Consider the following 12,659-nt stretch of genomic DNA (forward strand, 5'->3'; position numbering starts at 1 on the left):
GAAGCATGTCATCTGTTCTAACCCAAACTCATAGTACAGCTTTAGACATATCTGTCATATCTCTTGCTTTACATTCAATAATAAGGAGTATACTGAGGCTGAAAAAAAAAAGTCTGCATCTGCATCTTCTAATGCTGAAAGAAAGTGTACATCAAGGACGGGCCCCACTTGAGTAAAAAAAAGAACTTTGGGTCTTTTGGACCCTTGTTTCTGAAGTGGTCTTCCAGACCAGTATTCATGCACTGCACCATATGGTTAATACTGGAGACAGTCCTGGTACCATAATTGTGTTTGCTAAAAGAGCAATCACTTGCTGGAGCCACTTAAAACCTGATATTTCTCATTCTTCACTCTATGATAGTATACAGGCACATGAGTAAAGACAACAGGGAAATGCATGTGAAATGAGAGAAGACTGTTGAGAGAACAAACATTTAATTCTGCCACCATAGGTCTCTTCTAATCATTCTTCTGATGGTATGGTTCTGAAGCCCTTACTTCACCTAAGTAAAATTTATTTGGCCACTGAATTTTATTGAGTTAAGGTTTACATTAGTAAATACTACTAGGTGTGTAAGGGTTGCAGAATTACAGTACTTTTCCACAGAGAACTCTTCCTACTGCTATTTTAGTGTCATATGGGAGCAAAATCATGAGCATATTTAGGTTTCTGAGGTGTTTTGCAAGTATTCTGAATAATTCAACCTCTCAGGTTTTTTGTTTGCTCTCTCATTGACTTCTTCATTTGGAAAATTGTATAACAATTAAAAATATCACAGAGAAATCTTAGTAAAAGTGTAAGTTTCCCATAACTCTAAGAGTGATTTTTTGGCTGATTTTGCAAATCCTAATTCATATTAACAGTTCTTGCTTCAAAAGTACAGTCACTTACATCAACAAGACTTCACATGTAAGTAAGAGAGATTTGAAGAATGAAGGACTTTCAGGATCAGTCCTTTCAATCAGATGCTTCTAGGTCTTTATTAGCTCATCCAATTGCAGAATTGGTAACATCTGTGCCTTATCATAATTTAAGTATGACTATTTAATTGAACAATTTAGGACTAATACTTCTTTGTTTGTTGTTTGTTTTATTCACATACATAATCTCAGTGAAGTTATAAGTGTTTCCTGTTCTGCTTATTACCTGGGCTCCTCTTAAAAATATTTTAAATAATTTTACAAAAATAAAAATATTACAAGAACCAAAACCAGTAATGATGCCACTTCAGAAAGATGATTTTTTTTTTCCCAAGAATGAACGATTTCATTATTATAAATAACGTAACAGTGGTACCAAAGGAAGACCCAATCTATGGAATTCAAAAATGTCAATCAAAAAGTGTTTGATTTTACCTTGCTCAAGCTAAGAACTTATATGGGCAAGAAAGCTATTCTATATGCTGTCTCTTTAGTGAATCTGTCTATTCCTTCATCCATCAGTTCATCCTGTTCCATTTTTATAGCAAGCTACCCTTTTACTCATCATCTTTATAAAGTCTGCTGACAGAAGGTTTCCATGTTGCATTAATTGTTGGACTAATGACCAGATGGATGAGCAGGCTGGTGAACAGCTAGGTAAATTATTCATTCTTATTATTTTTTAATTTAAGTGGTACCTAAGTTGCTCAAAACATCTATCTAATTTGGAATGAATGAACAAAGTGATACTGTCTCAGCTGTTACACTGCATGATGTCATTCCCTAGCACAAAGCATGAAGACTGGATTTCCTTTTACTTTTGCAAAAATATATCTCTACTCTTTGAGCCTAAAAACAGGTAATGTTTTGAGAATGTCTGAACACTCAAATATTATCTTTTTTAGACCCTCTTGCATGTGTGATTGTCTTTTAACAAAGCATCAATAACCACAAAAGGTAGACTTCAGTTCAAAACTTCACGTTGGCTTACAAATGAAAGTGCCTTAGCATGCTCATAAGCTCAAACTTGAAAAACAATGACATAAATCAAAAGATTTGGATGAAAAACAAAAAGGAAAAAAAACAACCAACCAACCCCATAACTGAAACAAAAACACAAGAAAACAAAGGTGAGTTTCTCAAGCACATGAGCTGCATCAAAGAATTAGACATGCATCTGTTTTAACAAAGCTGAGGCAATCACTGTCTTCAGTGTTAAAGGGACTTTAGCAATTCAAACTCACCAAAATTATCTTCTTTTTAGTATTAAGCTTTATTTATTTATTTTAGTTTGGTGTTGTAAATTAACAGGGCAACCCACTGAGACTCAACAAGCATTTTCTGTATACATTCATCCTAAAATTTACCTACAATTTAGCTGAATTAACTATTCCGTAAAAGCTTGGTGGTAAAGTATATATATATATTTTAGTTACACAAATATTTTTGTCTTACTTTCAGAAATATTTTAGCTATAGCTGCAAACATTGTATTTTTACAGACCAAACCTGAAAAATGGGCAACACTGTCAGCTCTCACAAAAGTCAATGGGAACTGAGTGTGCACAAGACTTTGCAGGATCAGACCCTTCATATAATAATACTTTTGATTATACTTAGCCACATCCTTTGTGATCTAATTTATCCTGGCTAAACCAATCTGTTAATTCAGCTGATGACAGAAGTTTGAAACAGGACATGAATTATATTTTTCTAATTATACAAAACATTGGTTTTCCCTCTTGGAAATTTTGTCAGCAATCATAATAAAAATAAGCACAGAAAATGCAAGATCTGAGTTCAAAGGTCACCCCCTTTTATCAGTAGTACTTTCTTAAGAGGAAACAAGAGAAGACTGTTCTGCTCTTTCTAGACTTCAAGGCAAGGAGTCAGTTATAGTGATTTTATTTTTTTTTAATACCACAGTTATTATAGAGCAAGAAGATCTTTCTGGCTTAAGCACCATTGTATTCAGTTACCTTCAACAGGCTTTGGAATGGACTCTATAGCCAAGATTATTTTTTTCCCCTTCCAAATTAATGATAAAAAGACATTACTGTTCTGACACAAGTCCCGTTTTAACAGGTCAGGAGTGTATGCTGAACTCTCACTCAAGCCAGCTGGACTTGTGCATATTAACAGGTCTTTTTACTGCTCTGAGGTTAATTACTCCAGGCACACCCACAAATTAAACAGCACTGCCTGAGATTAAGTTAGGCAATAATTTGACCCATGATTTAAGACAAATGTATCATGAGAGTTGAAACTGTACTCCAGGTATAGCATAAAAGCGACAGAACAATCATCTTTCTCTGTCTCCCTCACTGTAGTTTAAATAAAAATGTTAAAAAATGTTTTCTTTACAACATTTTTTAAAATCAATTAGTTATCTTAATACAATTAGGAAATACATAGCCATAGGGGCTAATCAGACTAATGAGAAAAAAACCCAGCCTTACAGGAAGTGGTTTAACGAGTAGGTTTGAATACGTTTAAAAAACTTTTATAATAAATATATAAATGTAGTTTAAAAACAAATAAAAATAGGAAAATCATGCAGTGGTTAAATTGCCATAATACATGTTGTTGCTCTTCACTCTGTTTTGGTGGTTTGGCATTTTTTTGTTTTTTGGTTTTTTTGAAAAGTTTTGCTTGTTTGTTTGTCATTACTATTATAGCAAGCTTAGAATTTTGTCCCTTTAACTGCATTTTAATAGCAATGTATTATAGCATGATTTATCAACATATGGCAGGTGGAAGCTGACACAAATTATAATGAAAATTAAAACAGTCATTTATGCAGCAGGCGATTATCATTTAAGAAACATTTATTTGCAGGCTTTAAAAATGAGGGTTTAGAATCAAATGGGTTTAAAATGAAAGCTTTAATGACTGTTACCTTTTTCCTGCAGCCACTCCTCTACGGGCCGGTTATATTTGAAGGGAATTTTCTGTTTTACCATTTGGAACCGTTCACTATCAGTGTTGCCTTTAAAGTTTAAAAAACAGCTTAAAAACAATCTGAAAAGTCAATGAAATAGTTAAAACATCCTAGATCTTTTGTTTTTTTTATGAACTTATTTAGCTATAAATACATAAGTTCACGCGTGTGTACATAAGTATTTGAAAAGAGAGAGATTTATCTTTAGTAAAGTGGAGAATAGTTGTACATCCAATTGCCTGAGGTTCTGGAAGGTCAATGCTATGGTTAAATCCTATGAAAAAGGTATCTCGGACTGTCCTCAGAGTATTAGATTATCCAAATTGCTTTGAAGGTGTGTAATTTTTCTCGGATATGGCACTTTGAGTGGACTCAGTGCCATATGTTAAAACATTCTGATCAGACTCTAGATGTGACTGCACAAGACATGGCACAATTTGTCAGGCACACAAAAACACAATTAGTAGTGTTTTGATCAACCTTCTTGCAGTAGTAAATAACACGTATAAGGACTAGAAACCCAGTAAACAGAAAAAAAAGAAAGGAAGAAATAAGAAATCAATGCTGAAAGGATGTAATAGAAGTAGATTAAAAAAAAAAAGAGTAGGAAGATAGGAAAAAAGGGAAGTAAAATTTAACAGGAAGAAGAGTATTAAGGACATATGAAGCCTTGTGTCCAGTTACCAAAGATTTGGGCCTGTTGCCACAATAAAAACAAATGCTTAGAAACTAATTTAAATGAAAGCTGAAATAATTACTCAAGATGTAAATTCAGGCAAGTGCAGTTCTATTGTTTGTGTTGACAGATAACAGAATTATCCAATAAAGTGTGTCTTGGAGCAAAGCTCATATAACTTGCACAGTACAGAAAAGAACAGGATTCACACAAACCCTTAGACCAGATTCCCTGGGTACTTAAAAATTTTACTGGTCAGATGGGTTGGGCTAAATTCCAGTAGAAAGGAGCAGATCAGTTTGATGGTGTTAGTAGTAAGCGTAAAGAAGTGCCATCATTCTGCTTTCTCATTTTGATCAGCTACAGTCACTTTCTGACTCATTCTAGTTTTTGTTTCAAGTATTTTTTTATAAAAAACTCTTCAGTCATAAGCATAAAAAGAGCACAACTTTTACAGACTTCATTATAATGTAGAAATCTAGAGTAAGCCTCTAGCTTACTGAAGTTATGCTACCATAAGCAGAAGTTCAGTAGACGAGTAGCACTCTGATATGTTTTGAATAAATGGCAGACCACTCTTGGTTGGAAACTAGCAACTGGTTTACACAATTTGCAGTATTACTCCTAAAAATCCGAAATATAAATAACGTAGCACGGGTTCATTTATATTTGACTTTTTGAAACAGATACTGGAATCTTTTTGCAATGTAAAGATACATCAAGGGAAAAATATTTATATGACTAATAACTGGCAAGATGCTCTACCCTGTCAACTGCAGACACTTGGATGCTGCAAGCAATAAGACTGGTAAATCTCATGTGTTTGATAATCCTTACTGTGGAACTGTGGGTTAGAAATGCTGCCAGTCTGTATGAAATACCAGCTGACTGCAGCTATCCTCCCCACCATCACCCTGTTACTGCTGACTTTTTGGAATAAGTGGAGAAGCAACTATAGTGATACACCAGGTATAATCCCACATGGGTTCACAAGTACTAAAGCATGGACCTAATCTTAAGAGGTATTTGTAAATATCTAAGTCCATTTGCAAGGGAAACAACAATTTGCATTTAGGTTAGTATCTCCAAATCTAATAACGAACATTTAGAAGGCTTGCTACTTATTTGGGGCAAAAGGTGAAACAGCAAAGCATTGAACAGCGGCTTTAGGGGCCTGATTCCTTATCAGCTTCCTGGAAAGTCATCTACATTTTTCCTTCCCTCTAACAGACCCATTGTGGGAAACTTCTATTCTCCATTGTAGGAAGATCTGATTAACCACTAGCTGACACACACTGATATACCAGTTTCTCTGTCCCACCTCAGATGCCTGACATGTACAATGAGTTACTCAGATAAACTAGCAGGAAAAAATAAAATACTAGAGCCAAACACAGTCAGTCATTTGTCAAATAATATTAAAGAATGTACCATAGTGTCTTGGAGTAACTCACAGACTTTTTGTTACTTTTGAGTACATTTCTACTTTCATAATTCATATCAGCACCAATGAAAAGTACAAATAGTCAGTTCTGTACTTCTATGAATACAGATTCTTAAATATAAAATTTGAATCATGTTCAGTGTGGGATCTGAGAAAAAAAATGATAAAGAGCATCTGGGATAATATAAACATCAAAATTAAAAAAAAAAAATCACCTAAAGCTAAAAAGACTGAAATATTCATAGAAAATTGATTTTTAAAATTTATTTATAAATAATAAGATGATGAATAATATAGGCTGAGGTCATGCAGGTCAGCTGTTTTCCCAGCTTCTCAACCTAAAGGACAGGTCCCTTTCCTGTAAGATCTCACACTGGTTTAAGCCTAGGGAAAGTTTACATTCACGGGAAAGGGAAGCAGACCTGCTAGTCTGGGGAGAAGAGAAACAAAAGTAATCAAGTCAAGTTCAGTGCAAAAACAATTTCTTTTTTAAGACCAGTTAGCATTAGACCTTTTCTCAACATACTAAATACACACTTTCCTTCACCAAAACAGATAAATCTTGTAAATGCAATCATAAAAATTATACATCTCCTTTAGGATATTTCTGGTCTCTTGCAATGGGCCTATTTTTCTCTGTGTAAGAAAGGAGTCTAGGTCCTGAAAGACACTCAGGAGGTGTTTCCATTGGACTTAAGGACCTCAATTTCTCTAGGAACTCCTAAATTTTTCTGCAACCCAGACTGGTACACTTACAGTCTATTACTATATCTGTGTTGAATGTGATTTTAGTAGAAACTGGGGTTATTCCCCACTTTATAAAGGATGTTCTGAGTAAACACTTCTTGCAATGAGTGCACTGAAATCTTGATGTTGATGGACAAGAACATGTTCTGTAACACCAAGGGAATTCTATAACACACTTTACTTGGAACAAAAAACTGCACTGGCTTCATTTGATATGCACATAAGCAAACTTTTAGTGTTGGCAATGAGATCTTTTTCAGACTAAAGAATGACCCACAATTCATAGGAATACAAGAGTCAGCCAATGGTTGGCATAGAACGCTTCTTCATCTGTGGGGAGTTCTGACTGTAGAAAGATAAAAATTAAGTGGATTGAAGTTTCTTATAAGGAGGACATCTGAAATGAACAGGCCAGCAAGACTAAGGTACAAATGAAATGGGACAATAAAAGAAGACATGACAGGGAAAACTGGGTTTCTTATAACACAGTCCTAGACCTTCAAGAAATCCAGAAATGACAACTATTCCCCACCACATATTTAAAGACTTTTTTTAATCTAGTTTAATTTAATTTTATTAGTATTGTTATTATTAGGCAGATATATTCATCAAGATTAAAATATGTATAAAAAACCATACCTTTAAAGGCAATGAAAAAATGAAGGACATTAGAAAATTCAAAGACGTTTAAATTGCAACATTAGTACCTGAACTATTCATTATTGTTCTGGTTTTAAATTTTATTTCAGACATTAGTAAGAATGATTTACAAAAACACGTGCATGAGAATGTGTTCACTGATATGCCCAGTTACAACATTGAGTTAAAGAACAAGTTTTGATTATTAAGCACATGGATAGTCATTAAATACCAATAAAACTATACAATTATTAAATTAATATTGACTTTGAGTTGTGTTTAAAAAAAAATAAACAGCATTTGATATGAGAGTTCAAAAGGGAAATATCATGGTTTGCAACCTGAAGTAACAAAAAATTCAATATGAAGTAACCTCATCAGACCTCTGACAGCTGAGCCATGATGTGATTAAGGTGGACTTCTGTCCATCTTCATACACAGAAATTTTCAGTAACAATCCCTTTGTGACCTCAGTGCAATGCCATTATAGAGGTGAATGGTACACATGTTCAAACAACCCCTTCACACAACTAATCTAGATTCCCCCCTGTTTTTTCTCTTTGACTTCAGCTCTGATTCAAGGCTGTACTTCAGAAAAGAATACACTGGATAAAGACTGACATTTAAATTTATTTAGAAAATATGCTTAATCCAATAGTTCTTTTGCGTTCAGAATCAGTGGGGGTCTGAAAGGTCTGCAGGATATAACGTGTTACAATAAAAATGTGTGGATAAGTTTTGCTACTTGTGATTTACTAGAAATTTTTCCTTCCATAGGTTCTAGATGCTTAAATGACACTAGTATCAATAGAAACTGCTCATTTAAAACAGCCTTCCTCCTTTTTCCTTCTTCTCTATAGTAAGTTCCTGTATATCAATACACGATCTCCTTTGCGATTTAGCTTCTTTAACAAACTGCACCTCTGAAATGCCTATTTTTTTCTCCTTTATCATGCAAAATTCTAAAGCACAGCCAAATCCAGCTCTGTGAAGACTTGAATAAAACAAGTCTTTTATTCCATTTAGTACTCATACATACATTAAGAGAAATCCTGCTGCATCTCCTAAGTTTTCCAACAAGAATCCAGGCTCCAACTACCTTAAGGATTTTAATGGTAATATTTCAAATCTTCTGGACCCTTGAATCTTGTTTAACCTAAATATTCAAAATATTTCAACCACCACAGACATTCCTGAAGACTAAATATTTTGGAGATGTATCTGAAAGAAGAGCTCTACTTTTTTTTATCTCTCTTTCCCCCAGGAGAACCTGGCACCTCAGTCATAAACATCAGAGTCTCCTGGTTAAATATGATTGGATGCCAGCCTTCTGGTTTTGTTTTGTTTTGTTTTGTTTTTTTTTTCCTGGAGCCCTCTGTAACCCTGCTCCACAGTCTGTACAGATCAATAGATCACAATCACTTCTAGCTTCAGCTCCTGATAACCATTCATCAAGATCAAACTAAAATGGAAAAAAATCAAAAGAATTTTCTTGTGCTATTCACAGGATATCCTTTTGACACAGTGCAACAGTCCAGGGGGAGACAGTTTAAATTTGCTCATTGGCAAAGCAGGATTTTTTTTCTACAACTGTTCAAGTGAGATGATGTTTTGCTTTTCCACTCATGATTCCTTTAAGTAAACAAAAAACCTTTATTGCATTAAGCCTCTTTCTAAACCAAAATGGATTCTTAAGCCAAATAAAGTAAAAGAGCAATTGAAGCTCTGAAAAATGTTGCTTCTTAGCCTACATACCAATCATGATGATATACTGCCTCTTTGGTGTGAAAGAGAAAAGCTAAAAGGTTCCAGCAAATTGCACTGGGCATAAAGTAAGTACTTTCTTCCAGGTGGAATATTAATCCAATCTGATGTGTTGTCAAGTCTGTGAAGATGCTAAAAGGAAAACCATAAGAAAACATTCTTCTGTCCTAAATTAATGCCAAAAGCTGATTTATGATGAGACACTACAGCAGCATATACTTCATTGCTTATAAGTCTCTAAAAAGAATGAGATATTTTATCTAATGAGCAGTTATTAAATGAAAGGTGATATGGTGACACAATGATTTAAGAAACAATACTGATCTCGGCTCTCAAGGTTTAAACTGATTCCACCTCTCTCTTACTGAAGATGGAATTTCACTAGAAGGGGTAGTAAGCAGTTAGTATCTGATAGTTCAGTTCATACAGTGGCTTTTAATGCCAACATCCTCTGAGTTTTTATGGATGCCCATAATCTCACTAAGATTTATATACACTCACACCAGTATCGGAATGGGGCATGGCAGCCTGCTAGAGCCTGCAAAGTTTACCTTTGAGGACTGTGAACTGGAGTTAAAAGCTACCTTCACACTGCAACTTCCGTCAGCTCACTGCCCTCACGGCAAAAAGCAATGAGGACTTGGTAACATAAGTACTAAAAATAGGAGAGAGAATTATCAAGCAAGACTAGAACAGCAAAAATTACTCAGGCAACTGTAGTTGCTCCTAAGGTTCTACTGCTTCAACCAAAATCCTTACACTGCTGCCACTCTCTATTTTATCTTTTTTAGCCTATAAAACATAGAGTCCTAATTCAAAGCAAAGCAGCATTCAGGCCAAACTCATTTAGGAAATTCAGAGGTAAACTAGGATATTAAAGTTTAAATGTCTGCCCAGAAGGTACAGCTAACATGTGCCACTGAGACATTAATAAGACTAAGGAAGACTCTGAGAAGTCATCTAATTCATCCCTCTGCCCCAGGACAAGATCAGTAACATTTCAACCTCCCTTATGTTAATCTTTCAATCCTGTCTTAGATGACTGAGAAAATGAGTCACTTGCTCCTCATAATTTAACACAGAAGCACAACAGAAGCAAAAGTAAAAGAAAACTCAGACTAGCAAAGGGGGAAGAAGGTTAATCAAATTTTTCAAGTGTGTAGAAGAAAAAAAAAAGTCTTTCGAAAAATGTGATTCAGGTCTTATTTTATATGAGCAGATTATACTGGATCAGTTCAGCCGTATAGAAGCTGAGACCATGGATATGTGATAAAAGCAGCTTGCTTTAGCTCTCTGGATTTATGTTGGAAAAGTGAACTGGTGTATGGTATAAAGAAAGAAGTTACCAGTTCAACCTTTTCACTGATATAAAATTATTTGGGTGTCTACATTACCATATCTTTGAGATGTTTTGTAAGTAATGTGGTTTTTCCATTGGCCATATCCAAATTAAGGCCTGTATCAGGCAGCCAAGGCTAAAGTGACTATTAAAGAATAACTGAAACTACATATTGATCTTTCCATTTTAAACAAGAACAAATTTAATTTTTCAGGAAGAGATACAAACCAGTTCAGAATAAAATCCACTGCTACTGTTCCCACATCCCACTTCTTGGTTCCTTTGAGAGAGGTTAGGCTCTGATTTATACAGCCCAATGGGAACAAGAAGCAATAACCAAATGCCAAAAGCACTTTATGTGCATTGACACTTTAATTCTATTAACTCCTATTCATCTAGTGGTTGCTTATCTGTTTTGTGGATTATGCAAAGTCAGGGCACAGAAACACTGGATCTAGTTCACATGTGTTGGGTTAGGCATTGGAGCTACATCAGCACAGCTATTTTGCCTCCAAGATCAACATGAGACTGAAAACAGAAAAATTGCCTTTGCAGGGTCTGAGGTTAGAAACCTTGTAGCCTTACACCTTGCTTCATAAAGAGTCAGCAGCTCACTATCAGATCCATACAAACAGCACTCGGGTTGACAGCAACTTAGGTCTGGCATAGCCAGACTGAAGGCAGGGTGTGGAAGAGCACTGATTCTTGAAGAAACACTGGGGGCCCAATGAACTGTGCTCCCCCTTCAAGACCTTCTGTATGTTTACTAGACATGTCAAAACCAGGACTCCTTGTTGGAAGGTGTTGGGAGGCACTCAGGTATCTATGCAGGAATAGGCTCGCTTGCAGCTGGATTTGCAGTCTTGCTGCTGGCAGTGGAGGAGCTGGGTGGGCTGGTCCACCAGAAATCTTTCAGATATTTATGGATCTCATCTCCCTTGTGTACATATTATCAGGGAGATAATATGGAGAGCTGAATATACTACAAATAGAGAAAGTATGTACAGTTATTTCCAGTGAATACAGTTCTGAGTACAGGGAGGCTGCTCAGTCAGTAACATTAATGAGAGTAATGCCTGTTAAGCATTTAGTCAAATGTCACCAGTGACATTGGAAAGCTGACCAGTCAGAAATAACAGAAATGCAAAAACCATAAGGAAAGGGGCAAGTTCTCTTGGGTGAGTGCCAGGAAATAACTAAAAGCAAGTAAGAAACTGATGAAAGAAGTTTATTAAGAAGCACTTCCTATCAAGATTATATATTAGATAGTGCTACAGTCTCCTCAGGGGAATTCTGGAACTATTTAAAATTTTACTTGATAAAGTGGTGGGGGACATCAGCTGATTATGGAATGGAACAAATGAGACCAAACAGGCCTTTCCCATCTCTAATTGCTACAAATCAGCGACCTTTGCCTCCTCTTCAAATCATTTCGATTTTCATCAGTTTAGAAAAAGTGAATTTCAGGACTTCGTAGTGACCCAGTAAGCCTTCTCAAAGACATATGCCATTCACAGTGCAAAGCTAAAGGCACAGAAAACATCCATACAGTGAAAAAAACTACTCAATAACACTGCGTGATAAGGTAGACTCATAAGAAAAGGAACTTGCAGTTTCTGTCGTTATGTTTTTCCTACTCCAAGATTTTAAATAAATTTATTTCTTGGAAATGACCTGAGTTTTGGAAAATGCTATGGAAATGCTAAATAGTGAAGTGTTAAAATATCACTCAGTCTGTACGTGGCAAACTGTTATTCAGAGTGAATCTCATTGATGGTGAATTTCTGGAGCTTAGGAAAAAAAGACAAAAAAAATTTACAAGTCCAGCACTGGAGTTTTCAGTCTCCATGATGCTCTGGGTATGCAGTAAACAGCAAAGATGCAAGTTCACTGACCCAGAAATGTTTTCATATTCAGAGAATTGTATAATATTTTCTATTTAAGTCCCTTCAAATAATGCAAATTGGGGCTTTACTCCCACTTTACTGATTCAGAAACTGAGCCAGAGAGTGGTAAAAACATTGCTCAAGACCACAGGGAATGGCATGTATGAAGACAGGGCTGGAAATCAGGATCTTCTGGCTCTCAGTTCCATGACTGGCTGCTTTAATTTCTGACCTTCATTTCACACAATTGTTCTGTTTCAGTCCACAGCATTGTATTTCAGTGACTGTGCTTTCCAGTGCCTT

General features: G+C 35.5%; 1 protein-coding gene across 12 annotated transcripts in view; it reads right to left on the reverse strand.

The window, feature by feature from the left end:
* NRXN3 (neurexin 3) overlaps nt 1-12,659 on the reverse strand; it is a 962,180-nt gene that overhangs the window by 115,824 nt on the left and 833,697 nt on the right. For 8 of the 12 annotated variants that reach the window (XM_031048773.2, XM_031048775.2, XM_005148869.3 and 5 more), the window contains one exon: nt 3,820-3,909. The exons of the other annotated variants lie outside the window; for them this stretch is intronic. In XM_031048773.2, coding sequence (XP_030904633.1) covers nt 3,820-3,909 — 90 coding nt within the window. The remainder of the gene's footprint in view (nt 1-3,819; nt 3,910-12,659) is intronic. 12 annotated transcript variants of the gene reach the window in all.

The sequence above is a fragment of the Melopsittacus undulatus genome, chromosome 4 (genome assembly GCF_012275295.1).
Source record: "Melopsittacus undulatus isolate bMelUnd1 chromosome 4, bMelUnd1.mat.Z, whole genome shotgun sequence".
In the NCBI taxonomy this organism is placed as follows: Eukaryota; Metazoa; Chordata; class Aves; order Psittaciformes; family Psittaculidae; genus Melopsittacus; species Melopsittacus undulatus.